This window comes from Microcaecilia unicolor, chromosome 10 (assembly GCF_901765095.1).
Source record: "Microcaecilia unicolor chromosome 10, aMicUni1.1, whole genome shotgun sequence".
NCBI classification, from domain to species: Eukaryota; Metazoa; Chordata; class Amphibia; order Gymnophiona; family Siphonopidae; genus Microcaecilia; species Microcaecilia unicolor.
The window spans coordinates 166,144,067-166,168,569 of NC_044040.1; the positions used below are offsets into that span (position 1 = coordinate 166,144,067).

The 24,503-nt window shown below is 44.0% G+C and overlaps 1 protein-coding gene across 1 annotated transcript in view; it reads left to right on the forward strand.

Annotated features, from left to right (window-relative positions):
- The window catches only part of ACSL3 (acyl-CoA synthetase long chain family member 3), a 276,216-nt gene extending 253,283 nt beyond the window's left edge, over nt 1-22,933 (forward strand). Inside the window, exons 12-15 of the mRNA XM_030216043.1 lie at nt 11,394-11,585; nt 17,363-17,477; nt 18,007-18,164; nt 22,676-22,933. Coding sequence (XP_030071903.1) covers nt 11,394-11,585; nt 17,363-17,477; nt 18,007-18,164; nt 22,676-22,833 — 623 coding nt within the window. The 3' untranslated portion in view covers nt 22,834-22,933. The remainder of the gene's footprint in view (nt 1-11,393; nt 11,586-17,362; nt 17,478-18,006; nt 18,165-22,675) is intronic.
- Nucleotides 22,934-24,503: the final 1,570 nt, after the last annotated feature.

A 24,503-nucleotide genomic window follows, 5' to 3' on the forward strand; every position in this document is an offset into this window, starting at 1 on the left:
CAAGCACCTGGCAGAAACACAAATTGTGACAACATTCCTTGCTACCAATCTAATACAGAATACGGAGCCAACAAAACAACAAAAATTGAAATAGAGACCCTCCCCCAATCTGCCCAAGGAAGCCAGACTCTATAAACAGTGCAATAAATACTGGTAAAAAAAAGAGAAAGAAATGCAAAATAAAACATTTTTTTAATGTACATTTTTGCAAAATAAAAATAGGAAAAAATGTACATTTTACAAAGCAGTATCTCAGTCCCTGCAAAGTATTAAATACAAATATTTTTTTTCTACCTTTGTTGTCTGGGAATTTGGCTGGTCCCAGTCTTTTTTTTTTTCCCCCTTGTTCCATAAGTCAGCCTTACAAATTCTTTCCCAGGTTGTGCTTTCCATTTCTTCTCCTCTTGTAAGTGGGTAGTAGCGTCTCCTCCTTTAGTTTGTTGCCTTCAACTCCCCTCCCTGAGTCCAGCAATGTTTTCTGATTCCCCTCTCTCCCCCTCCCCGAGACCAGCACCACTGTTTCCCCTCTCTCCTTCCATCGCCCACCCTCCCCGAGTCTAGCACCGCTGTTCCCCTCTCTCTCTCCTTCCATTCCCCTCCCCGAGTCCAGCGCCGCTTTCTGTGTCGTCGTCCCCCCCCCCCCCCCCCCCCCCCGGGGATCGTCAAACCTGCTTCGTTCTGTTCCTTCCCTCTACCACGTCTCGACACGCTCCTCCAGCTCGGGCACTTCCTGTTTGCACGAGGGCGGGACTCATGACGAAGGCAGAAGGATCCATTGCCGGGCCCAATCAAGCAGTTTGTTGTTGCTGCTGCAGCGAGAGTGGTGTTGGGCTTGGAGACTCGGAGAGGGAAGCGTTTTGTGGAACCGTAGGGTGGGAAGGGAAGGGAGAGGAGAAACTGCAAATTTAAAAAAAAAAAGTGCTGGCCCCGCCGATTCAAAATTGCATAGATGCCGTTTTGTTTAAAAATCCATTTAGGGGAGTGACCGCTCCCCCTGCGCCCCACCTGGCTACGCCGCCTACGACAGGGCAGAACTGAAAGGCTGTGCAGCACTCTCACTGCAGCCTAACCGGCACCTAGAAGACAGCACCGGATTGGAGGAGCAGGACAAATTGGGCGGGCCTGAGCTGTGATTGGGTGGGCCTGGGCCCACCCAGGCCCACCCGTAGCTACGCCCCGGTCCTCCGCACGCATCCTAAGTTCTTGCTGAAGGTGGTGTCTTGAGTTCCATCTGAACCAGTCAATTGTCTTGCCAACATTTTTTCCCCGTCCACACACCCGCCCTGGTGAGGACAAGTTGCACACCTTGGACTGTAAGAGAGCATTGGCCTTTTATGTGGAGCGGACAAAGCCCTATAGACAGTCTGCCCAGTTGTTTGTTTCTTTTGACCCTAACAGGAGGGGAGTCGCCATCGGAAAACGCACAATCTCTAATTGGCTAGCAGATTGCATTTCCTTCACTTATTTATTTATTTATTTTTGTGCATTTTTACCCCACATTTTCCCACAAGAGCAGGCGCAATGTGGTTTACATTAATTCATGAGGCTACAATACAGAGAAGGCACAGTTACGGATTGTGACAGGAGAGGATGGAACATGGGATAACACGGGATGAATGTTAGGGGCAAAGCAACCAGCAAATAACCATGTACAGTCAACGAGAGAGAGGTTAAACATAGGAGTTGCCAGTGGAATAAGCCTTGTCGAAGAAGAATGTTTTTAAGGTCTTCTTGAACAGTTGGTGGTCGACTAGCTCTTTTAGTTGTTTTGGCAGAACATTCCAGAATTTTGGACTAATGTAGGGGAAGGATGAAGCAAAAAGGGTCTTGTATTTAACCTTCTTGCAGCTGGAATAATGCAGATTGAGGTAGGATCTTGCAGTTATTAGCGCATTTCTAGATGATAGATCAATTAGATTAAGCATATATTCAGGGGCTTCACCATATATTATCTTGTGTGTTAGTGAGCAGATTTTAAATGTAATACGATCTTTTACAGGGAGCCAGTGTAGTTTAAAACGTAGCGGCTGAGCATGTTCAAAACGCGATTTGCCTATTATTAGCCTTGCTGCCGTGTTTTGAGCTGTCTGAAGCCTTTGCAGAATGTAGTCCCGACAACCAGCATATATCCCGCTACAGTAGTCTATATGTGAAAGGACCAGCCAATGAACGAGGGTACGGAATAGCTCTCTTGTAATAAAATGCCTGATACGCTTCAGCCTCCACATTACATGGAACATTATTTTTGTGATGATTTTCACTTGAGTGTCCAGTTGTATGTGGTTATCCAACTCTACTCCCAGTATTCTCAGGCTATTTGAGATCGAAAGTTTGAAGTCCTTAATGATGAGTGGACTTTGGACTACTTTATTGTGCTGGGACGAAAAGATTAGACATTGTGTTTTGTCTTGGCTAAGTTTAAACAGAAACGCCTTTGCCCAGGAATCCATGATGGAAAAACTGGCGTCTATTTTATCGGAGATTTTGGCTATTGTTGACTTGAAAGGGATGTAGATGGTCACATCGTCCGCATAAATGAATGGGTTAAGGCCGAGCTTAGATAATGCTTTTGCTTGTGGAGTCAGCATAATATTGAAAAGGGTTGGAGAAAGGGGTGAGCCCTGAGGTACCCCACAATAGGTTTTCCAAGGTGCAGAAATGATGGAATTAGCCTTGACTTGGTATGTACGTGAGGATAGGAAACCCTTTATCCAGTTTAGCACGTCTCCTCTTACGCCGAAAGTGTCTAGTAGGTAGAGTAAAATCTCATGATCCACCATGTCGAACGCGCTGGACATGTCAAATTGGAGTAATAATATTTTTTTCCCAGTGGATATTTCTCTTTTAAAATTAGACAGGAGGGTAACCAGTACTGTTTCGGTACTGTGGACGGAACCCTGATTGAGAGTAATGTAGAATATCGAAATTATTCAAGTAGTCAGTTACTTATGGACCATACTTTCCATTGTTTTAATGAATAATGGGATAGATGCTACTGGTAGATAATTAGAAATGACATCCGCTTTTATTTTTGGGTTCTTGGGAATTGGTGTGAGAAGAATGCTTCTGTGCTCATAAGGAAAAAGACCCTTTTTGAGCATGAAGTTTAAGTAGGTGGTAAAATCAACGATGAAGCATTCTGGAGCTGATTTTAACAGATGACTAGGGCATATGTCATGACCACAATGTTTCTTAGAGAACTTGGATAGCGCTCTTGCCACATTATCAGATGTTAAACTGCTAAAGGTGGTCCAGCTACGGTAGGCTGGGCATTGGTCTGGAGATGAGTCCAGTGTTATGAGAAAGTCCTCGACGACAGTAGTGCTACTGAATAGTGGTTGTAATAACAATTGGATTTTCTCATTGAAATATGTAGCAAGTTTGTCAGCAGAGGGACAAACTGTCTTGCTGTCTTGCTTGTATCAAGGAAGGTATTTAGGAGTTGATGAAGTTTTTTTGCGTCATTGCCAGCATACGCAAGTTTAGTTGAAAAGTATAGACGCTTTGCTTGTTTTGATAGCATAGTAGTATTTCTGACGACTTGATTTCCACATGTTTAGTGTACTTTCGGATCTCAATTTACGCCATGCTCTTTCAAGTTTTCTAGTTTGTGTCTTTAGTATTTTTGGCTCCTTAGTAAACCAAGATGTGGAGTTACAGTTATATGAGGTTTTACATTGCAAGGGTGCTATATCATCTAGGACATGCATCTTTTCTCCCAGGCAGATAGTGAATTGTGGCCAATTGTACTATCCAGTTATTACTGTATAATGACTTCCAAAATAACTGCGGATCGATTATTCCTCTTGAGAAATATGTGGTGGGTTCGCTTGGCTGAGATAATCCCGATATTAACCAGTGCAAGGTGAATTGTAGTTTGAGATGATCGGACCAAGGTGTTGCAATCCACCTGATGTCATCTAGCTGGAAATTCGCATCGGTGAGGAATTTGTAGGAGATGAGATCTAGCGAGTGACCTTTTGAGTGTGATGGACAAATGCTGGGACAATTTAGGTCCCAAAGACAGAGGAAATCCAGGAAATGGTTTGCATCCAACGATCATGGGTTATCCAGATGGAAATTAAGATCACCCAGAATTATGATATTAGAATGAGCAATGCATGAGTTTGAGATGAAATCCATAAGCTCTGTCTGGCTATAATTCCAGTTATTAGGTGGCCTGTAAAACAAGACGCAAGCTAATTGGTCACGAAGAGTAGAATGATGGATTTTTGATTGCAGCAATTTCAAGGAAAGGGGATATGTGATCTGTGCAAGTTTCTTTCCTTGTCTGTCCCAGTGTACCAACTTATATCCCGGCGGGCAGAGGTCTAAGACAATCGGCACCTGGATCCATGTTTCTGAAATAAAGAGGAGATCAAGGTCCTCAGATAAGATCCAATCCGATATAAGTTCAGGCTTGTTCACTAACTGACTTGAAATTGATGGAAGTGATCGGCCTTCTTCGTGTCGCACAAGATATTTATAAGTTATCTAGATCTTGCAGGAAAGGGTTCAGGCAAATTATGAATGTGCGTTTGCTCCAAGTGAATGGCACTGTGAGTTGGGCGGCGAGTCAATGATCTTCTGCTGTTTGTGATAATAGGAATGGTGCCAAACTCTGGTTCGGTGGCGGTGAGCGTGGTGTGGATTAAGATAGATGAGAAGATAATTAGGAGGGTTGAGGAAAACATAGTAGTTGAATACTTGGGACAATTGAACTAGTCTTGTTCTAAGTTGTGCTGAAATAGGCTTTATTTGTTGTTCTAGTAGTTTAGATAGTTCTATCTTACAAGATCAGTTGAATGGTGTGGGTCCACTCTGTGTTTCAAATTTGCCTGGGTGGATGAAGCTGCAATGGAGTCGATCTAAGGTAATTCCGCCAGTGGACAAATAGCCTTTTGATTTTCTTGTAAAGTTCAGGTCGGTTTAACAGGAAAATCAAAAGGCTTATGCCCAAGCTGGGCTGACTCTGGAGGGCCATGTCACGGCTCATAATGTTAGAGCCATGGCTTCGTCGGTGGCTCACTTAGGCAGCCTCCATTGAAGAGATTTGCAAGGCTGCAACGTGGTCATCAGTCCACATATTCACATCTCACTACTGCCTTCAGCAGGATACCCGACGCGACAGTCGGTTTGGGCAGTCGGTGCTGCAGAATCTGTTCAGGGTTTGAATCCAACTCTACCCTCCTAGGCCATTTTTGTTCTGTTCCAGGCTGCACTCTCACTTAGTTGTGTTTCTTTTCAGGTCAGTCTTTATTATGTCCTCACCGTTGCGAGGCCCAATTGACCAATGTTTATTGTTTTGAGTGAGCCTGGGTGCTAGGGATACCCCAATCGTGAGGACAGCAGGCTGATTGTTCTCACAAACCCACCCTCCTCCCCTTTGGAGTTGTTCCAGTTCTCTAATTTGCTTTTTTAAAAACTGAGTAGGGCACGCTTGTGTCGCGGGCAGGAAGCCATTCGCGCATGCGCAGTGTGTTCGACCCGCGCGGTGGAGCGTTCTGGAGAGTTCTTTGTTTTTGCTGTACAAAATTTTGCCAGTCTCCTGGGCCGTCTCGGACGACGACCCAATCGTGAGAACAATCAGCCTGCTGTCCTCGGAGAATACCTGCTATAGATATGTATCTTTACTTTTTGTAAAATAACCTGATTCAGAAACATTTTCAACAGTCGCTAGCAATGAAAAGCTCTGCAGAAGATCAGATCTGAACAGAGCAACCTTGTCAAGCCCTGAATTCAAATGCTTGATACCCAGTTCAAAGTTCTACCCAACAATAGGCTAGGGGCCCTATTTACTATTCCTGTTTATTTTTTCCATAGACACAAAATCTTTATAAAATAGGCCCTAGTTCTCCCTGCAGATGATAAATTCTATTGATCAAAAAATTCCTAAACCAGCCAAAAATAGTACCTGAAATACCTATTTCATTCAACTTGTCTAATAGTAGAAAGTGATGAACTGTGTCAAATGCAGCTGAAATATCAAACTGCAGTAACACTATCTGGTTGCCATGGCTCAAAGCTCTTCTAATATCAAACACTAAGGCAATTAATAAGGCCTCGGTACTATGTAAACTTCTAAAATCTAATTGAGAAGGGTGAAGAATTTTTTTAAAAATCTAAATCTAGCTAAATTTAAGCCTACAAGAGATTATTAGCTTGGTGAAAAAGGAAATTTTAGCTGCGAGTTTCAAGTTAGCCATTTTTGTGAAGTTATGGGTCATGGATTTGATATACTGCAGCTTACGTTTGTTATATGCAGGTATTTTTGTTCCTGTGCCCGCTCTGCTGAACGTTCTTGGCTTAAATCCTGCACCCTTGCCGACTTCATTCATTTCAATTTCATGCTTAGCTCCTTCCAGTCTGCCCTTTCTCTTGCCAAACAGGATTACTTCACCCAATTGACAAATTCCCTTGGCCCCAACCCTCGACTTCTCTTCGCCACACTGAACTCTCTTCTCAAGGTGCCTCCGCCCCCAATTCCCCCATCTCTTTCTTCTCAGACCCTAGTTGAGCACTTCCACAATAAAATCCGTAAGATTAACCTTGAATTTTCATCCAAACCTTCCCCACCTTTCTCTCCCTTAGTCCTCACCCTCTACTCTCCTTCTTCTCCTTCTTTTTCCTCCTCAGAAGTTTCTACTGAAGAAACTGCCCTTCTTCTTTCCTCCTCCAAATGCACTACCTGTTCCTCTGACCCCATCACCACTTATCTACTTAACACTATCTCTCCCACTATCATCCCAGTCATCTGTCACATCCTTAATCTTTCACTCTCCACTGCAACAGCTCCTACGGCCTTCAAACATGCTGTTGTTACTCCACTCCTTAAAAAAACCCTCACTTGACCCTACCTGTCCCTCCAGTTATCGCCCCATCTCCCTTCTCCCTTTCCTTTCCAAATTACTTGAATGTGTCATTCACCGCCGCTGTCTTCACTTTCTTTCTTCTCAACCTATTCTCGACCCTCTTCAATCTGGTTTTCGCCCTCTTCACTCTACTGAAACTTCACTTACCAAAGTCTCTAATGACCTGCTACTGGCTAAATCCAGATGTCTCTATTCTATCCTTATCCTTCTTGACCTATCTGCTGCCTTTGACACTGTAGACCACACTTTACTCCTGGATACGCTGTCCTCACTTGGATTCCAGGGCCCTGTTCTTTCCTGGTTCTTCTCTTACCTCTCTCTTCGTTCTTTCAGTGTTCACTCTGGTGGATCCTTTTCAACTTCCATCCCGCTTTCAGTTGGTGTGCCTCAGGATTCTGTTCTTGGACCCCTCGTTTTTTCCATCTATACCTCTTCCCTTGGTACCCTGATCTCATCCCATGGCTTTCAATATCATCTTTACGCAGATGACTCTCAGATCTACATCTCCACCCCTGAAATATCAACCTCAATCCAGGACAAAATTTCAGCCTGCTTGTCCGACATTGCTGCTTGGATGTCTCAATGCCATCTGAAGCTTAACATGACCAAAACTGAACTTCTCATTTTTCCCCCTAAACCCACCTCCCCTCTTCCCCCTTTCTCTATCTCTTTTAATGGCTCTCACATCCTCCCTGTCTCCTCGGCTCGTAACCTTGGAGTCATCTTTAATTCCTCTCTCTCCTCCTCTACACATATTCAACAGATCGCCAAAACCTGTCGTTTCTTTACCTACAACATTAGCAAAATCCGCCCCTTCCTTTCTGATTACGCTACTAAAACCCTTATTCACACCCTTGTCACCTCTCGTTTGGACTATTACAATTTACTTCTCACTGGTCTTCCGCTCAGCCATCTCTCTCCTCTCCAATCTGTCCAGAATTCTGCGGCACGACTTATTTTCCGCCAGAATCGTTATACCCACACTAGCCCACCCTCAAGTCACTTCACTGGCTCCCTATCCGCTTCCGCATACAGTTTAAACTTCTCTTACTGACCTTTAAGTGCATCCACTCTGCAGCCCCCCATTACCTCTCAGCTCTCAGCTCTCCCTACATTCCTTCCCGTGAACTCCACTCACTGGACAAATCTCTCTTGTCGTCCCCCTACTGCTAACTCCAGACTTCGTTCCTTTTCTCTCGCAGCACCTTATGCCTTGAATCGACTTCCTAAACCTATACGTCTAGCCCATCTCTACCTGTTTTCAAATCCATGCTGAAAACCCACCTTTTCACTGCTGCTTTTGGCTCCTAGCCCTCATTTGCCCTCCCTTGTTCCTTCCTTCCTTTTCACCCAGTACTTCCCTCATCCGTAACTGTCTTGTCTGTCTGTGTTGTTTAGATTGTAAGCTCTTTTGAGCAGGGACTGTCTCTGTGTCAGGTGTTCAGCGCTGTGTGCGTCTGGTTGCGCTATACAAATGCTAATAGTAATAATAATAATAATAATTTTCTCTGTCCCTAGTGGGTTCACAATCAAAGTTTTTAGATACCACAAAATTTTTTTTTTAAAAAGGTCTAGATATATGCATATTCATTGTAGGTATCCTGAAAACCTGACTGGCTAGGTATATCCCAAGGAGTGGGCTGAGAACTTCTGCTCTACTCTATCCCACTGTGGAAGGAGGGAGAGAGTTTGATAAACACCACTCCTTACCTGCTGCTGCCACCTCTGCAGACTTGTCACCTTATGCTGAAACTGCACGTGGCAGCTGGCTCTTGTGAAACTACAGGTTCCACATGGTTCCAGATTCTGAAGGAAGCTGAAAAGGAGGAGGAGACGGCAGCAGGTAAAAGGTGCTACTGCTGCTTGCTGGATTCCTTTTTGGTTATAGGCTGTATAGAGGGCGGAAAAGAAGATATTCATTTCAGGGTAGCAAGAGGAAAATGAAGGTGATACTGATGGTCAGCGAGCCTGGGAGGGGGGAAAATTGTACTTATGGTGGGGTTTTTGAGAGGAGAAGGAAGATGGTGGTGTACCATGGCAAGATGAACTAAGTATCAAATGTGCCATAACATAAATTGGGAGCTACTACTGTATAGGATAGCATTTAAACTAAAGTTTAGAGTTAATATTTTTTTTTTCTTAATTTTAGGCAGGTTTGGAGGCTGGGAATTTCCCATCTTTATGGGTTCCTACTCAGCATAAGAACTGGGATCTGGTTCCATAATCTTTCATTCACAATTACTCCTACACAATTACTACTACTAATCATTTCTATAGCGCTACTAGACGTACGCAGCGCTGTACATTTGAACATGAAGAGACAGTCCCTGCTCGACAGAGCTTACAATCTAATTAGGATAGACAAACAGGACAAACAAGAGATAAGGGAATATTAAAGTGAGGATGATAAAATAAGGATTCTGAACAAGTGAACTAGGGTTAGGAGTTAAAAGCAGCATCAAAAAGGTGGGCTTTTAGCTTAGATTTGAAGACAGTCAGATATGGAGCTTGATGTACCGGCTCAGGAAGTCTATTATAGGCATTTGGTGCAGCAAGAAAAAAGGAACGGAGTCTGGAGTTAGCAGTGGAGGAGAAGGGTGCATCCAGGCAGGGCTGGTGGTTGGGAGGTGGGGATCGTGCTGGGCAGACTTATACGGTCTGTGCCAGAGCCGGTGGTGGGAGGTGGGGCTGATGGTGGGAGGCGGGGATAGTGCTGGGGCAGACTTATACGGTCTGTGCCAGAGCCGGTGGTGGGAGGCGGGGCGGGGATAGTGCTGGGCAGACTTATACAGTCTGTGCCCTGAAAAAGACAGGTACAAATCAAGGTAAGGTATACACAAAAAATGGCACATGTGAGTTTATCTTGTTGGGCAGACTGGATGGACCATGCAGGTCTTTTTCTGCTGTCATCTACTATGTTACTCAGGATTTTCCTTCCCAATGCGCCTGGTCCCCAGTCATCTCATCAATAGTCCTCAGCCATGGCATAACACCAGGGTTGTTTCAGGTATACTCCAGTAATAGATCATAAATCTGGCCAACCACAAGATGTCAATATTGTGCAGTGACTGGGGTCCTCTTCTTCCAGTGGTTGTAAAGGCTACCTATTTAGCATCCTCAGCTGATTTGGAGATCATAGTGTACGTTTTATTGGGTATATTACAGTCACTGGTCTCGGTGTTGGACCAGTAGCATAGAGAAGATGACTGATAATAGGGCAGACTGGATGGACCATGCAGGTCTTTTTCTGCCGTCATCTACTATGTTACTATGTATTGTACAGGTATAGTAACAGTGCCCAAGTGCAATCCTTGAAGGTTGTAAAGAGGTTGTTTTCAAGATATCCCTCACAAATGTGCATATGAGAGATTTCCATACAATCTCATGCATATTCATTAACGAGAACTGAAAACTCTGCCTGTTTGCAGATCTCAGGGAATGAACTTGGCACCCCTGAGTTAAAGGAACATAACATTCCCTTTCTCAAAGTGCAGTGCCAAGAAACTTGTTGCAGGAACTAGTATAGCAAATATTCAAAAATTTAACTTAACTGTTGCCCCTCAATTTTTCTTATAGTCAGAATTTGTTGTGAAGAGAATCTCTCTAGTAAATATAAAGATATACAATATCTATTATAGCTATTATTCAGTGAGATAGAAAAGTACTTCATAGATGTAACCACTGTGCAATGGACTTTGAAGCCAAATTTTGTGCATCAGTAGTATGTGCAGAAAATAGAAATTAACCAAGACACAAGGGTTTCATCTGTACTTGTGCAAAAAAAAAAGGTAATAGAATTGTCTCCCATTTTGTGTCTATGGAAGAAATAAACAGGAATAGTAAATATTGGGTAGAACTTTGAACTGAGTATCCAATAATTGGATTCTGGGCTTGACCGAAGTTGCTCTGGTCAGATATATAATCTGATCTTCTGCAAGGTTCTTCGTAGCTAGTGACCGTTGAACTGGGTTCTTATATGAAACCATGGGCTAGGATTCAAAATAGAGCTAGGAACACATTTTTGGTATTGCACCACAGCAAAAGGTTTTGCTCTGCTGTTTAAAGTGTGTCTAACAAAAAACATTTAATTCTTAGGTTATGACCTCACCTTTTTGAGACAATAATTGAGACAGAAGAACTAGAATGTGATATGACTTGTAACCAGAAAGGGCTTTGCTGTTTTAAATATGAATAACTACATTAAGGACCCCCAAAACTTGAAAATTCTGTGTAATCTATAGTCCTGTGTTAGGAGTGTACTCTCCCTTGAAGCCCCAGTACAGTGCAGAGTTTACTTTTTCAGTACAGCCAAGTAATGATGGACTGTTACATTAAGATTTTGGAATCATAAGGTGATTTCACTGAAACCTGTACAAATTATTACAGTCGGACTTTTTAGATTCTGATCAAAAGCTATTCTGCAAGGATGGTCTTTCACTATATTAATTTGTTTTGGGGGGGGGGGGGAGATTATTTTAAAGATCCATTTTTTATTTTTGGTATATGTTGTAAATTTTTTAGGTGGATATCACTGCACTGATAAACCAAATCCCAGAGGTGAGATTGTCATTGGAGGATCAAATGTGACAATGGGTTACTACAAAAATAAAGCAAAAACAGAAGAGGATTTCCTTGTTGATGAGAATGGACAACGATGGTTTTTCACGGGTGATATTGGAGAGTTTCATCCTGATGGATGTCTAAAAATTATTGGTGAGTCTTCTGGGAGGTGTCAAGATTTCAGCTCTTCTAATGTAGTTGGATTATTCTGGAGAAGCTATTAAGATTTATTCATGACTTGACTTTTGTAATTGGCCATTGTAGAGCAGATTTCTTACAAATATGGCTGTCCATCGAAGTTTCAATCTCACAATTAACTACAATTAAAATTCTTAATCACATGGTTGATCGCGTGATCTGAATGTAAAAGAGTTGAAATAACTGTAGCATGTACATGAGGAGGCGTATTTTCAAAGCACTTACTTGCAAAGTTACATATAACCTATAGAACTTTGTAAGTCTAAGTGCTTTGAAAATGAGCCCCATAGTTCACTTTTTTCTTTCTTTTCTATTTCCAATTGATCTTACATTCAACCAATAGCTTTGATGCCCTCTCCTCCCATCTCCCTCTCCTCCCCTGCCTTCCCTCCCCTCCCCTGGCACTGTCTCCTCTCTTCATCCATGATTACCATTTTTTTCCTTCTTTTTTATCCCCTCTCTTCTATGGGTATCATCTTCCTTCTTTGATTCTTCCATCCCCTTTTTCTATCATCTGTTCGTCCCCGCCTTTCTTTCTTTTTTCTCTTCTTTTTTTTTTCTCCTGGCACCTCTTCTTACTTCTATGGTGCACCCCCTTACCCTGCATCTCTGGCTCTTCTCTTTCTCCTGCCATGGCCCCTGCCCCCTCCTCTGCATCTCTACTACTACTACTACTACTACTTAACATTTCTAAAGCGCTACTAGGGTTATGCAGCGCTGTACAATTTCACAGTCCCTGCTCAAAGAGCTTACAATCTAATAGACACGTGAACGGTTGGACCGATAGGGGCAGTCAAAATAGGGGCAGTCTGGATTCACTGAATGGTAAGGGTTAGGTGCCGAATGCAGCATTGAAGAGGTGGGTTTTAAGCAAAGACTTGAAGATGGGCAGGGAGGGGGCTTGGCGTAATGGCTCAGGAAGGTTGTTCCAAGCATAGGGTGAGGCGAGGCAGAATGAGCGGAGCCTGGAGTTGGCGGTGGTGGAGAAGGGTAATGAGAGGAGGGATTTGTCCTGTGAACGGAGGTTACGGGCGGGAACGTAAGGGGAGATGAGGGTAGAAAGGTAGTGAGGGGCAGCAGACTGAGTGCATTTGTAGGTAAGAAGGAGAAGCTTGAATTGAATGCGGTATCTGATTGGAAGCCAGTGAAGTGACCTGAGGAGAGGGGTGATATGAGTATATCGGTTCTGGCGAAATATGAGACTTGCAGCAGCGTTCTGAACAGATTGAAGGGGGGGGGGGGATAGATGGCTAAGTGGGAGGCCGGTGAGGAGTAAGTTGCAGTAGTCCAAGCGAGAGGTAATGAGAGCGTGGACGAAAGTTCGGGTGGTGTGTTCAGAGAGGAAAGGGCGAATTTTGCTGATGTTAAAGAGGAAGAAGCGACAGGTCTTGGCTATCTGCTGGATATGCGCAGAGAAGGAGAGGGAGGAGTCGAAGATGACTCCGAGGTTGCGGGCAGATGAGACGGGGAGGATGAGGGTGTTATCAACAGAGATAGAAAGTGGAGGAAGAGGAGAAGTGGGTTTTGGTGGAAAGACGATGAGCTCAGTCTTGGACATGTTCAGTTTCAGGTGGCGGTTGGACATCCAGGCAGCAATGTCGGATAAGCAGGCTGATACCTTTGCCTGGGTCTCTGCGGTGATGTCTAGTGTGGAGAGATACAGTTGGGTGTCATCAGCATAGAGATACTGGAAACCGTGAGATGAGATCAGGGAGCCCAGGGAAGAGGTGTAGATTAAGAAGAGAAGGGGTCCAAGGATAGATCCCTGGGGAACACCAATAGATAAGGGGATGGGGGTGGAGGAAGATCCATGAGAGTGAACTTTGAAGGTGCGGTGGGAGAGATAGGAGGAGAACCAGGAGAGGACAGAGCCCTGGAATCCAAATGAGGACAGTGTGGCAAGAAGTAAGTCATGATTAACAGTGTCAAAAGCGGCGGATAGATCGAGGAGGATGAGGATGGAGTAGTGGCCTTTGGATTTGGCAAGGAAGAGGTCATTACAGACTTTAGAGAGTGCTGTTTCTGTTGAGTGAAGAGGGCGAAAACTGGATTGAAGTGGATCGAGGATGGCATGAGAGGAGAGAAAATCAAGGCAGCGACTGTGAACGGCACACTCAAGTATTTTGGAGAGGAAGGGTAGGAGGGAGATGGGGCGGTAGTTGGAGGGGCAGTGATGGTTTTTTGAGGAGAGGTGTGACTACGGCATGCTTGAAGGTGTCAGGGACAGTAGCAGTGGAGAGAGAGAGGTTGAGGATATGACAGATGGAGGGGGTGACAGTATGAGAGATGATGTTAAGTAAGTTGGGGATGGGATCAGAAGAGCAGGTGGTGCATTTCGAGGAGGAAAGAAGGCGGGCGGTTTCCTCCTTGGTGATGACAGGAAAGAAGGAGAAAAAGGCCTGGGTTGGTTGGTTGAGGGAGAGGGTTGAAGGGTGAAGAGGAGATGGCTTGGTAGTGAACTCAAGGTTGATCTTTTGCACCTTGTCGCGGAAGTAATCAGCCAGTGATTGAGGAGAGAGCGGGGTGGGAGTGGGGGGCACTTTGAGGAGGGAGTTAAGGGTGGAAAAGATACGACGTGGGTTGGAGCTGAGAGAATTGGTCAAATGGGTGTAATAGTCCTGTTTGGCAAGGAATAGGGAGGAGTGGAAGGAGGATAGCATGAATTTGTAGTGAAGGAAGTCTGAATGGGTGTGAGATTTCCTCCAGAGGTGTTCAGCAAATCGGGCGCAGGAGCGAAGGTAACAGATGCAAGGGGACAGCCAGGGCTGGGGATTAGTACGCTTTGTGGGACGGGAGATGGATGATGCGAGGGTGTCCAGAGCAGAGGAGAGAGTGGCATTGTAAGTGGAGACAGCCTTGTCGACAGACTCGGAGTACAAGATGGAGGGGAAGAGATTAGAAATAATAGAGGATAGGGTGGGAGGGTCAATAGCCTGGAGATTCCTGGAGGTAGTGGTTAAAGTTGGACGGGGCTGAGGGGGGGGGGGGTGAAGAAGTGTGAAGGTGATTAGGTAGTGATCGGAGAGAGGAAGAGCTGAAACGTGGAAATTGGAGGGAGAGCCGGAAGAGGAGAGAACGGGGTCAAGACAATGGCTGTCTCGGTGAGTAGGGGTGGTAGAGCATAGCCGGAGGTTGAAGGAGGATGTTAGAGTGAGGAACTGAGAAGCGTGAGGGTCGGATTGGTCGTCAACGTGTATGTTAAAGTCTCCGAGAATGATGGACGGAGATGAGGGTTCAAGAAAAACGGAAAGCCAGGCATCGAAGTCGGTGAGGAAGGAAGAGAGGGGTTTATTAGGGGGGCGGTAAATGACTGCCACTCTGAGTGGCAATGGGTAGAATAGCCGGATGGAGTGAGCTTCAAAGGATGAGAAACAGTAGTGGGACTGCGGTAGGAGGAGGGGTTGGAAACTACAGGAGGGCGAGAGTAGTAGCCCGACGCCTCCACCGCGGCCAGCTGGGCGGGGAGCGTGGGAGAAGAGAGAACCTCCATGACAAAGGGCCGCGACTGAGGCAGAATCGTCAGGGGAGAGCCAGGTTTCAGTTAGGGCGAGCAGTTGAAGGGAACGAGAGATGAAGAGATCGTGGGTGAAGGGCAGTTTGTTGCAGACCGAGTGGGCGTTCCACAAGGCACATGAGAAGGGGAGGGAGGAGGGGGGGAGAAGGGGAATAGAAACGATATTGGAGACATCACGGAAACGTTTGCATGGATAGGAGGAGGACAGGTGAGGCGGGCCTGGATTAGGATTAATGTCTCCCGCGGATAGCAGGAGTAGGAGCAAGAGAGTGCGGAGGAGGGTGGGGGAGGTCGGGCGACGAAGACGGGGTGCACTGAGGAGGAATGGTGATGGGTTAATGGCAGGAAGGAGGTGTTGAAGGTTAAGAGCGAGGAAGGAGGAGGGGGCCAGGAGAGATGTTGGGGTAGTGAGTGATGGGGGTGAATAGGGTAATGCCGTAGCGAGCAGGACGGGAGGGAACACGGGTGGGCAATGAGTACCAGCGGTAGACATCGGTAAGGGGAGGGGAAAAAGATTAGGAAGGGACAGGGCAAGGAAGAGAATGTGGACAGGGGCCATAAGTAGTGATTGCGGTGTAACAGGTGTATGTGTAGTGAGTGAGGTGAGAAGCAGATAGAGCGGATAGCTGGGTTGGAGGCTCGGGATTGAAGGGATTGATGAACTGGAGAGCAGGTAAGTCAGTGGCTGACAAGTTAGCAAGCAGGCAACTTGCAGGCGGGCTGGAGCAAGCTGGTGCAGATGGACAGGAACGAAGTCAATGGCTGACAAGTTAGCAGGTAGGCAGGTGAGTCAGTGGCTGACAAGCTAGCAGGCGGGCTGGAGCATACTGGTGCAGATGGACAGGAACGAGCAGGGAGAAACTGAGAGCTGACTCTTCTCTCGCTTTTCCTGCCGCCACTGCTGCTGCCACCTGTCCTCTGCATTGCTTGCTCTTCACCTCTTTCTCCCGCCATTGCCCCCCTTCTCCTCCTCCCTCTCTTGCTCTTCTCTTTCTGCTATTGCCGCCCGCCCCCTCCCCTGGCATGGTCCGTATCTTTCTCCCTTTTTTCTGCTTGGCAACTCTTCTTACTTCTCCGGCAGCCCCCTCTCCTTTGCGACTCCTTCTTCCTGCAGCTATTAAGCAGTCCGTTCTGAGATATCTATCTGTATTACTTAGTACTTTTTATACTGTGTTGCTGACCACACAAGTGCACACTTCTCGCAGTAACATCCAGAAACTTAAAGGATAGACCAGTAACACCAGAGCTGGCGCATTCTTGTCATCAGGGATTCCAGATCAGAGCTTGGGCAGACAAGCTTTGGTTACAAAACTGTCAATTTCTTCTACTTGATTTTCATCGCATCACTAGCATGAAAGAAATACCTGAATTAAAAATGAAAAATGCAACAGTAGAGCATGAACCCAAAATATATGGATTCCTTGATCATTAATAAACAATACAAGTTAGTAACTTGAGTCCTAGTCTGTTTTGTGATAACTGCTTCCACCTAAACAATGCATATTAAATAAAGCATTTTGTTCTTCAACAGAATGTTTTCTTTTGTTTTTAGCTTTTGCCCTGTGACATAATAATTCTTGACACATTTACGCAGGCATGTTATAAGGTACCAGCTATGATGAGTTTGTAGCATACATATTAACATTTTTATTAAGCCATTTTTATTGACCAAAATATTAATGTCATCCTTACCACACCATCATAGACATAGATTTTAACTACTGTTTAGAGCTAGTTACATGTTATATCACTAACTAGTAGAACATCAGTAATGGCAAAGCTATTCCCAATTGCTGTTGGTTGTTTGGCGTTATCTATTAACAGTTTAATTAGTAGGGCTTTTGGTTTTCTGTTTGCAATATTTATTTATTTTTTGGCAGTCTTTGGCACTTGACAGAGCCTCTCTATCAACTATAGCAACAGAGCAGTAATGAGGGAAGCAGATTCATGGAAATATAGAATTTTCAGCAATTCATCCAACCCCACCCATAATAACAAGAAGCTGGTGCTGCCACAAGCCGCAGACGTCTCCCCGCAGGCACCAGAGATTGCAACAAAAAAACAAAACAAAACACCAATAGCCATCTAGATAACTGATATAAAAGGCAAAAATGTATAATAGGTGCACTTAGTACCAAGAGTGATTATAAATTTTGTGACTAATATTTAACAAGTAATATTTCATTTCTGGAAATTAACTGCTTTTGCTTTTTAATAGATCGTAAAAAGGACCTCGTAAAGCTGCAGGCAGGAGAGTACGTGTCACTTGGCAAAGTGGAGGCTGCTTTGAAGAATATTTCATTAATAGATAACATCTGTGCATATGCAAACAGGTATGAAAGTAACTAGCTGTCATCTTTCCAGAATCCAATGAAAGTGCAACTGAAGTATCTGTGGCTCTGTCTGCACTGAAAGCTGGAAAGATCTCCTGGGGTTTTCTGTCTTGGGTGACAGCAGCATGTTTGAAATTAAACGTTTCCGATTTTTCAGTTTAGTCTTAATATTCAAAATGTATAAAAAGTAAAACTCTTTCTACTTTGCCATTTTAATAACTAAATTGCATTGGTTAACCTTTCTTCTTTGCCATTTTAATAGCTAAAATGCATTGGTTAACCTTTCTGGTTAGTTACCTGGCATTCCAGATTCCTTGTCCTTTTTAATAGAAGTTGGTTGCTGTAGCTTTTTACAGACTTAATTAAAAAATGCACCATTGGGGATGGGGGTGGGGGGTGGCTGTTAATGCACAATAATGGCATTGAGCAGGTCATCTTTCTGTGCTATACCTGGAGAACTTCAGTTTTTTCCTGTCTTAATCTGTCCCTTATCACAAGCATAGTATTTACAAAGTTTTGTACTTTTCAGTGACCAAAGTTATGTCATTGGGTTTGTTGTACCAAATCAAAAGGAGCTACAGGAACTAGCAAAAAGGAAAGGAGTTAACGGGACCTTGGAAGAGCTCTGCAACAACCGGGAAATGGAAAATGAGGTACTAAAGGTGATGACGGAGTCTTCTGCTTCAGGTGAGACCTATGAATTATTGCGATTAGTTGTCTTCTGTAATAGTAGACATTGCAGTTGCTGTTTTATCTATTTTGTGCCTATAGCTTGTTTCTCTGGGCTTTGTACTTTTTAATAGATCATTGGAAATCTCATACTATAGATAGTTTGACATCTAAAACAATATTCACTGTCATCAGAAGGTAACTGTAGAAAAGTGTTTCTAAAGTACATTGACTTGTTTTACACTTCTTACATTTATTCACATTCTGCAGTCTAAAAAAATACTTTTCAAAATGCATAATGGAGTTTTACTGATCTATATGTCATTTTATACTTTCAGTGTTATAAAAACATTCAAACAATAATTAGGAAACCAAAAATCTTGATTTCATGAGTCTACATACCCCTTAACATAAGTACTTGAAGGAATATTTCTCCGAAGAAAAGCAGGACAGTTGTATTCTCACATGTGGGTGATGTGTCTTTACGGTGTGCACACTGACCTGACCAGCAAAATTAATGTAGAAATTTCTAGCAGCGTTCTACCGTGCATGCACTGATGCTTTCCTGCTCGACCAGTCTTCGTTTTTCCATGGAGCAGGGAGGACACGTCTTTGGGTTCTCATCACAGTGTGTGTTTTTCTCTCATATTGAAGTGCCTTCCCTTGTGGGCATTTTTTTCACCCTTTTGTAATTCTTTTATCTATAATCTTTGTTATTTTGTTTTCTGTAATTTTTTTTTTTTTTTTATAGTATTTTTGGGTTTTCAAGTTTACTTTCATTTTTGCACGTTGCTACGCCTGCTTAGGCCGGAGCACCAATCTCAACACTGCCCCTTTTTACAGCTCACTATTGAGAAGTTTAATTTGGTCACAGTTCTTTTTTTGATGTCTAAGATGACCTCCATTGGCTTCAAAAGGTGTGCCCAGTGTAATTGGGTGATTTCCTTGATAGACCCGCACTCTTGGTGCTATGGTTGCCTTGGGCCCTGACCACTAGCCTGCCAAACTCTTGTTCTCTCTGTTTGCAAATGCAGTTGAGGACACAGAGCACGGCAGGTCCATCAGTAGAGACTTTTTCACTCCTTGAAGGCCGATCCATCAACATTGGCACTGGAAGCATCAACCTCAATATTTGCTCAGGCTTTGACTACTACTGGGAGTGCACCAGCTTCAAGGAGGTCTCCACCTCTCTCAACATCAGGCGCTGGGACCAGTCAGCATAGGACCCAACACCAAGGGTGTCTACAATGTCTTCATCCACACTAAAGGACTGCGATGCTGAGCGGCGGAGGAAGCCAAAGAAGCATGAGCATCGGTCCACTTTAACACACTGGGAGCACTGGGGCATTGGCATCACCAGTACAAGAGAAGCACCAGGAGGAGTGCTCCCCCTCTTTAATAGAGGTGCCAGTGCACGTCTCCGAGCAGCCAGGTTTCTGCTTCCGGTTTGGCACAGATGACTCCTCAGGCCGCCTCTGTCCTGGCTCCCCCACCTATGCCGATGCTTCCCTTCAATGAGCTGTACCGAGCCATGCTCGGAGAGGAGCTGGCAAGATAGGTTGCACTCTGCTAAGGCATTGAGGGCGCTTTTGCCAACTGTAAATCAGCTCCAGATTCTTCCTGAGGCTCCTACCTTGCCTGTGGAGAGATCCTTGGCACCTGCACCTCCTAGGATGTCGACAACAACATTGACCCATGCAAAACTGCTCTTGACGTTAGGGGAGGAAGCTTCCCTAGACTCAAGAGTAGGACTGTACCTCAGTGCTCTTTAGGATGTGGACCTGGTTCCGCTGAGCTGGGGCAGACACAGACTCAATACAGTCTGAGTAGTGAGGAGTCTGACTGGGACCACTCATCGGACTTGGAAGAAGACCTTCATTACTTTTCAGAGGAGGAGTCTCATTGGGGTTCCTTCTTATCCCTCCCCACCTCAAGAGAGATGTAAATTTCCACCTGAAGGTCTCTCTTTGACTGGTTTTGTGAAGGAGATGGCTTTGGCCATTCCATTTAATTTAGAGACAAAGGAGAAGCCCAGGGCAGAGATGTTATCTGTTCTGAACTGAGTCACTTCCTAAGGAAGGGGATCACAGTACCATTGCACCCTATCCTTAAAGATGCACTGATGAAGAATTGAGAATCTCCCCTCTGTGCAGGTTGCATCTAAGAAGGGTGGATACACAGTATCATATCCAAAAGGCTCTCAGATTCGAGAAGGCACAACTGCCTTACCACTCTCTGGTTGTCGAATCTGCCATCAAACAAGCTAGGAGCTCCAGGACCTATGCTTCTGTTCCCTCAGGTAGAGACGCTCAGACACTAGAATTGTTTGGGAGGAAAGTTTATTAGGCCTCGATGCTTATTGCTCGCATCCAGTCCTACCAGCTCTACACTAGCCTTTACTTGAAATCCTTGCTATGCAGTACACTTAATCTTGCGGATTCTCCTCCTCAGGAGCAGACCACAGAGCTTCACCAGTTAGCCAGTAAGCAAGCTGGAGTGCAGAAAGTATCTGACCAGGGGCACTTAAGATTCTTTTTGATATTGCATCCAGACTTTCCACCATAGATGTGGGGATGCACAGACTTTTATAGCTGTGTGTGTCTGACCTTGAACCAGCAGTTCAGGAGAGGTTGGTGGATGTACCTTCCCAAGGAGACAATCTTTTTTGGGGACAAGATGGAGGAGGTTGACATCATAAAGAAACATGTGAATACTATCCAGTTCCTGTCTCGGCAACCTCCATGTGCAGCCTCCTCTTCTAGGAGGTTTTTGAGAGGGCCTCGGTGGCTACCCTGCATCTCTCAAAAGCATAGGTTTCCACCGCCTTCTCACTCTGCCCAGCAGCCCCAGACCCAGCTTTTTTGGCCTTGCCTGTCCCATCCACAGAAGTCCCAGCCAGCTCCTCAGTCAAAGCAAGGGATGAGTCTTTGGCTCCAGGAAAGTATAGCTGCAGTTCAAGTAACTACTACTACTTATCATTTCTATAGCGCTTCTAGATGTACACAGTTCTGTACACTAACATGTAAGAGACAGTCCCTGCTCGATGGAGCCTACAATTTAATCAAGACAAATAGACAAAAAGAACAAATGAGGGATTAGGGCAGAGGTTTTCAACCCAGTCCTCAGGGTACAACCAGCCAGTCAATGAGGATATCATGAAAACCCTGACTGGCTAGGTGTGCCCCAAGGACTGGGTTGAAAACTTCTGGATTAGGGGAATTACTTATGGTGGGAATGATAAAAACAGATATGGCTATTGAACAAGTGAATAGGAGTTAGGAATTAAAAGCAGCCTCAAAAAGATGGGCTTTATAGCATATTTTTGAATGTAGCCAGAAACTGAGCTTGACGTACTAACTCAGGAAATCTATTCCAAGCATATGGTGCAGCAAGATAAAAGGAACGGGGTCTGGAGTTGGCAGTAGAGTAGAAGGGTACAGATAAGAGAAAATTTACCTAATGAAAGGAGTTCCCGGGGAGAAGTGTAGGGAGAGATAAGAGTGGAGAGGTACTGAGGAGCTGAAGAGTGAACGCACTTGTAAGTCAATAAGAGGAGTTTGAACTGTATGCGGAATCAGGGAGCCAATGAAGTTACTTGAGGAGAGGGCTAATGTGAGTGTAGCAACACTGGCGGAATATAAGTTGTGCAACAGAATTTTGAAAAGATTGAAAGGGAGAGAGATGGCTTAGTGTGTGTCCTGGGAAAAGCATGAGGTGATGATGGAGTGTGGATAAGAGTTTTGGTAGTGTGCTCCGAAAGGAAAGGACAGGTCAAATTTTGGTGGTGATATAGAGAGAGAAATTATAGATTTTAGCAGTCTGTTGGATATGTGCAGAGAAAGATAGAGGAGTCGAAGACGACCCTATTAGCTGATGAGAAAGGAAGGACGTTGACAACTTTCAGAAGTTGTTAACCAGTGTAAATAGGCTGTCTGAAAATGGCTCTACCTTTCTCCAAATAAAAGTACATGCAGGGGTCAACAGTGTTGGTAAGAGACGATTCGGAGGCCATAGCTGCATAGTTTTTGCATTTTTAAAACTGTTTTTCACCAAAAATGTAGCCTTCAGAAAAAATGCAAATCGATCCAGGTATTTTTTTTCCTGGACTTTTTTTGGAGGGAGAACATGTGTGTGTACTTGAACTGAGTAGATTCATTGGGTAAACGTATCCATGGACTTTGTACTGCTGACACAATTCTGAAAATTGTGTCTATGGTTGTGGTTTTAAATGTTATGCTAAAGGACCTTACCTGAAGTATTTTTATCAGCATGAAAGGGTGTGTAGTAGTCATTCATGTAATTAAGGATTATTTTGCTATTCCTTATTCCCCAAATCTATTTTCAGCAGTACTTTGTATCTGAATAATGGTAGAATTTATTAAAATGACTCTCTTTCTTTCCCCTCCAAGACATGCCGTGCCTCTTCCTGGCATGCTTTCCTTTGTTAGCAATATTACAGATAGAAATCAGCTTGCCAGACCTTTGACTGATTATCTTTTTGTTTGTTTTTGTTTTTTTCATTTTTGTAGCTACCCTGGAAAAATTTGAAATTCCACTAAAAATTCGCTTGAGCCCTGAGCCTTGGACCCCCGAGACTGGTCTTGTCACAGACGCTTTCAAGCTGAAGCGGAAAGAGCTTAAAACACATTACCAGGCTGACATTGAACGAATGTATGGCAGGAAATGATGCACCCTCTTTCATATCCCTAGGCCTCTCCATGGCAGTGAGCTCAGATCAAATAGGAAATTACTTGAACTGTGATCTCTCAACATTTGAGACCAAAAAGAAAAATAAATAGCCAAGAGTACAGTTTCTCATTTTCTGTGTGCAGTATACATCATCTTCAACTGACAGAATTAGTAAAATATCCATCCTTTTTTCCCCCACTTCTGTTCCTTTGTCCATCTGTCTTCCCACCCCCACCCCCCACAAACACACAAAAGGCTGCCACCATTGTACAAAACATGGTGTGGCTTTTCCTCAGTTAAGAATGGTTAAAGAGACTATAGTTTTAAATGGCTCACATTTTTAAAATTGTTCTCTAAATCCTCTTATTATTCTGTCTGGAGCTTTGTAAAGGGCAGTGTATAGAGGGAAAGGATTTCTGTACATAATGGGTAATTTAAGGGCCATTTTCTTGTATTTAACACAAAAGGGGCACTGATGTGAAATTATGTAAATTGAAAAGCTGTTTATAGATCAAATCAATGTTGGAGGTATTTGCTGCTGTGTAATTTATATATAGTATTGTAGCAGTCTGAGAAGAAAGGAAAATGCAGATGACAGTACCTGAAATATTGTATATGGTCCAGATTGAAATATTTGCTCTTAAAGTCTGCTGGTGGTGGCATCACACTATGTTTATTATGTATGTAGAATGCAACACTGGGGGCTTTGGTGACAGATATACCACCACACTCTGGGAATGTGCAAAGTATAAATATATGTATGTATATGTACTGTATATATGTATGCGTACTATGTTTAAACTCCAGTTTAACAGATTTCATTTTTCTGCCAATTTCCCTTTCTTGTGTGCAACAGAATACTCTCCTTTTCACAGCAGTTTTTCAGATTCCTGCAATGCCACAAACAAGAGTGGCTCAATCACTATTAAAGACTCAGAATTTGTAGTAACTCTGTAAGAATCTGAAAAGAGATGGTAATGGACATATGCTTAGAGCCATACTGAGGAGCAAGTAGTGATGAGAAATGCAGAATTGACAGCTTAAATGTATTTGAGTAATAAATTTCCATGCGTTCAGCATGTACAAACCCCCTATAATATGCTGGCAGTCATTTCCTGCTTCCAAACAGTTTTGCTGAGGTTCTGAAATGTTACAAGGGTCCCCTCCCCTCCCCTCCTTGATCAACTTTAGAATGTGTAATGGTTGCAGGGCTGCTTCGGTGTCCCTCAGCCTTGTGGTGACTGGAAGTCTTGACTTTTCTGGCACTTTTTATAGTCATTTACATATGTTAACCTGTTAGACGTGGCCTGGTGGAGGGAATACTCATCTGTGCAAGTGAGATTATTTTAACACAATGACTGAAACAACTGAGTAATCACATTTTAGCTGATCATAAAAACATGTTAATCATTTTGTACAGTTCGTACTATTGAAATTGTGAGTTGCAGAGACTTTGTATTAGACCTGCAGCACAAATTTTAAGAGGCTTTCTTTTTCTGACTCGTCTCCTAGAGTAGAATCCAAACTTTTTTGGCCGCAATCCCATGGTCATGGCCTCAGCGATGCTGGTGACCCCGCCACACCTATGTACTTTAGGCTGGGTCATGACACCAAACGCAGTGTGCATGACCCTATTTGAAGTTGTGATCCACAGTTTGGGAAGTCCAG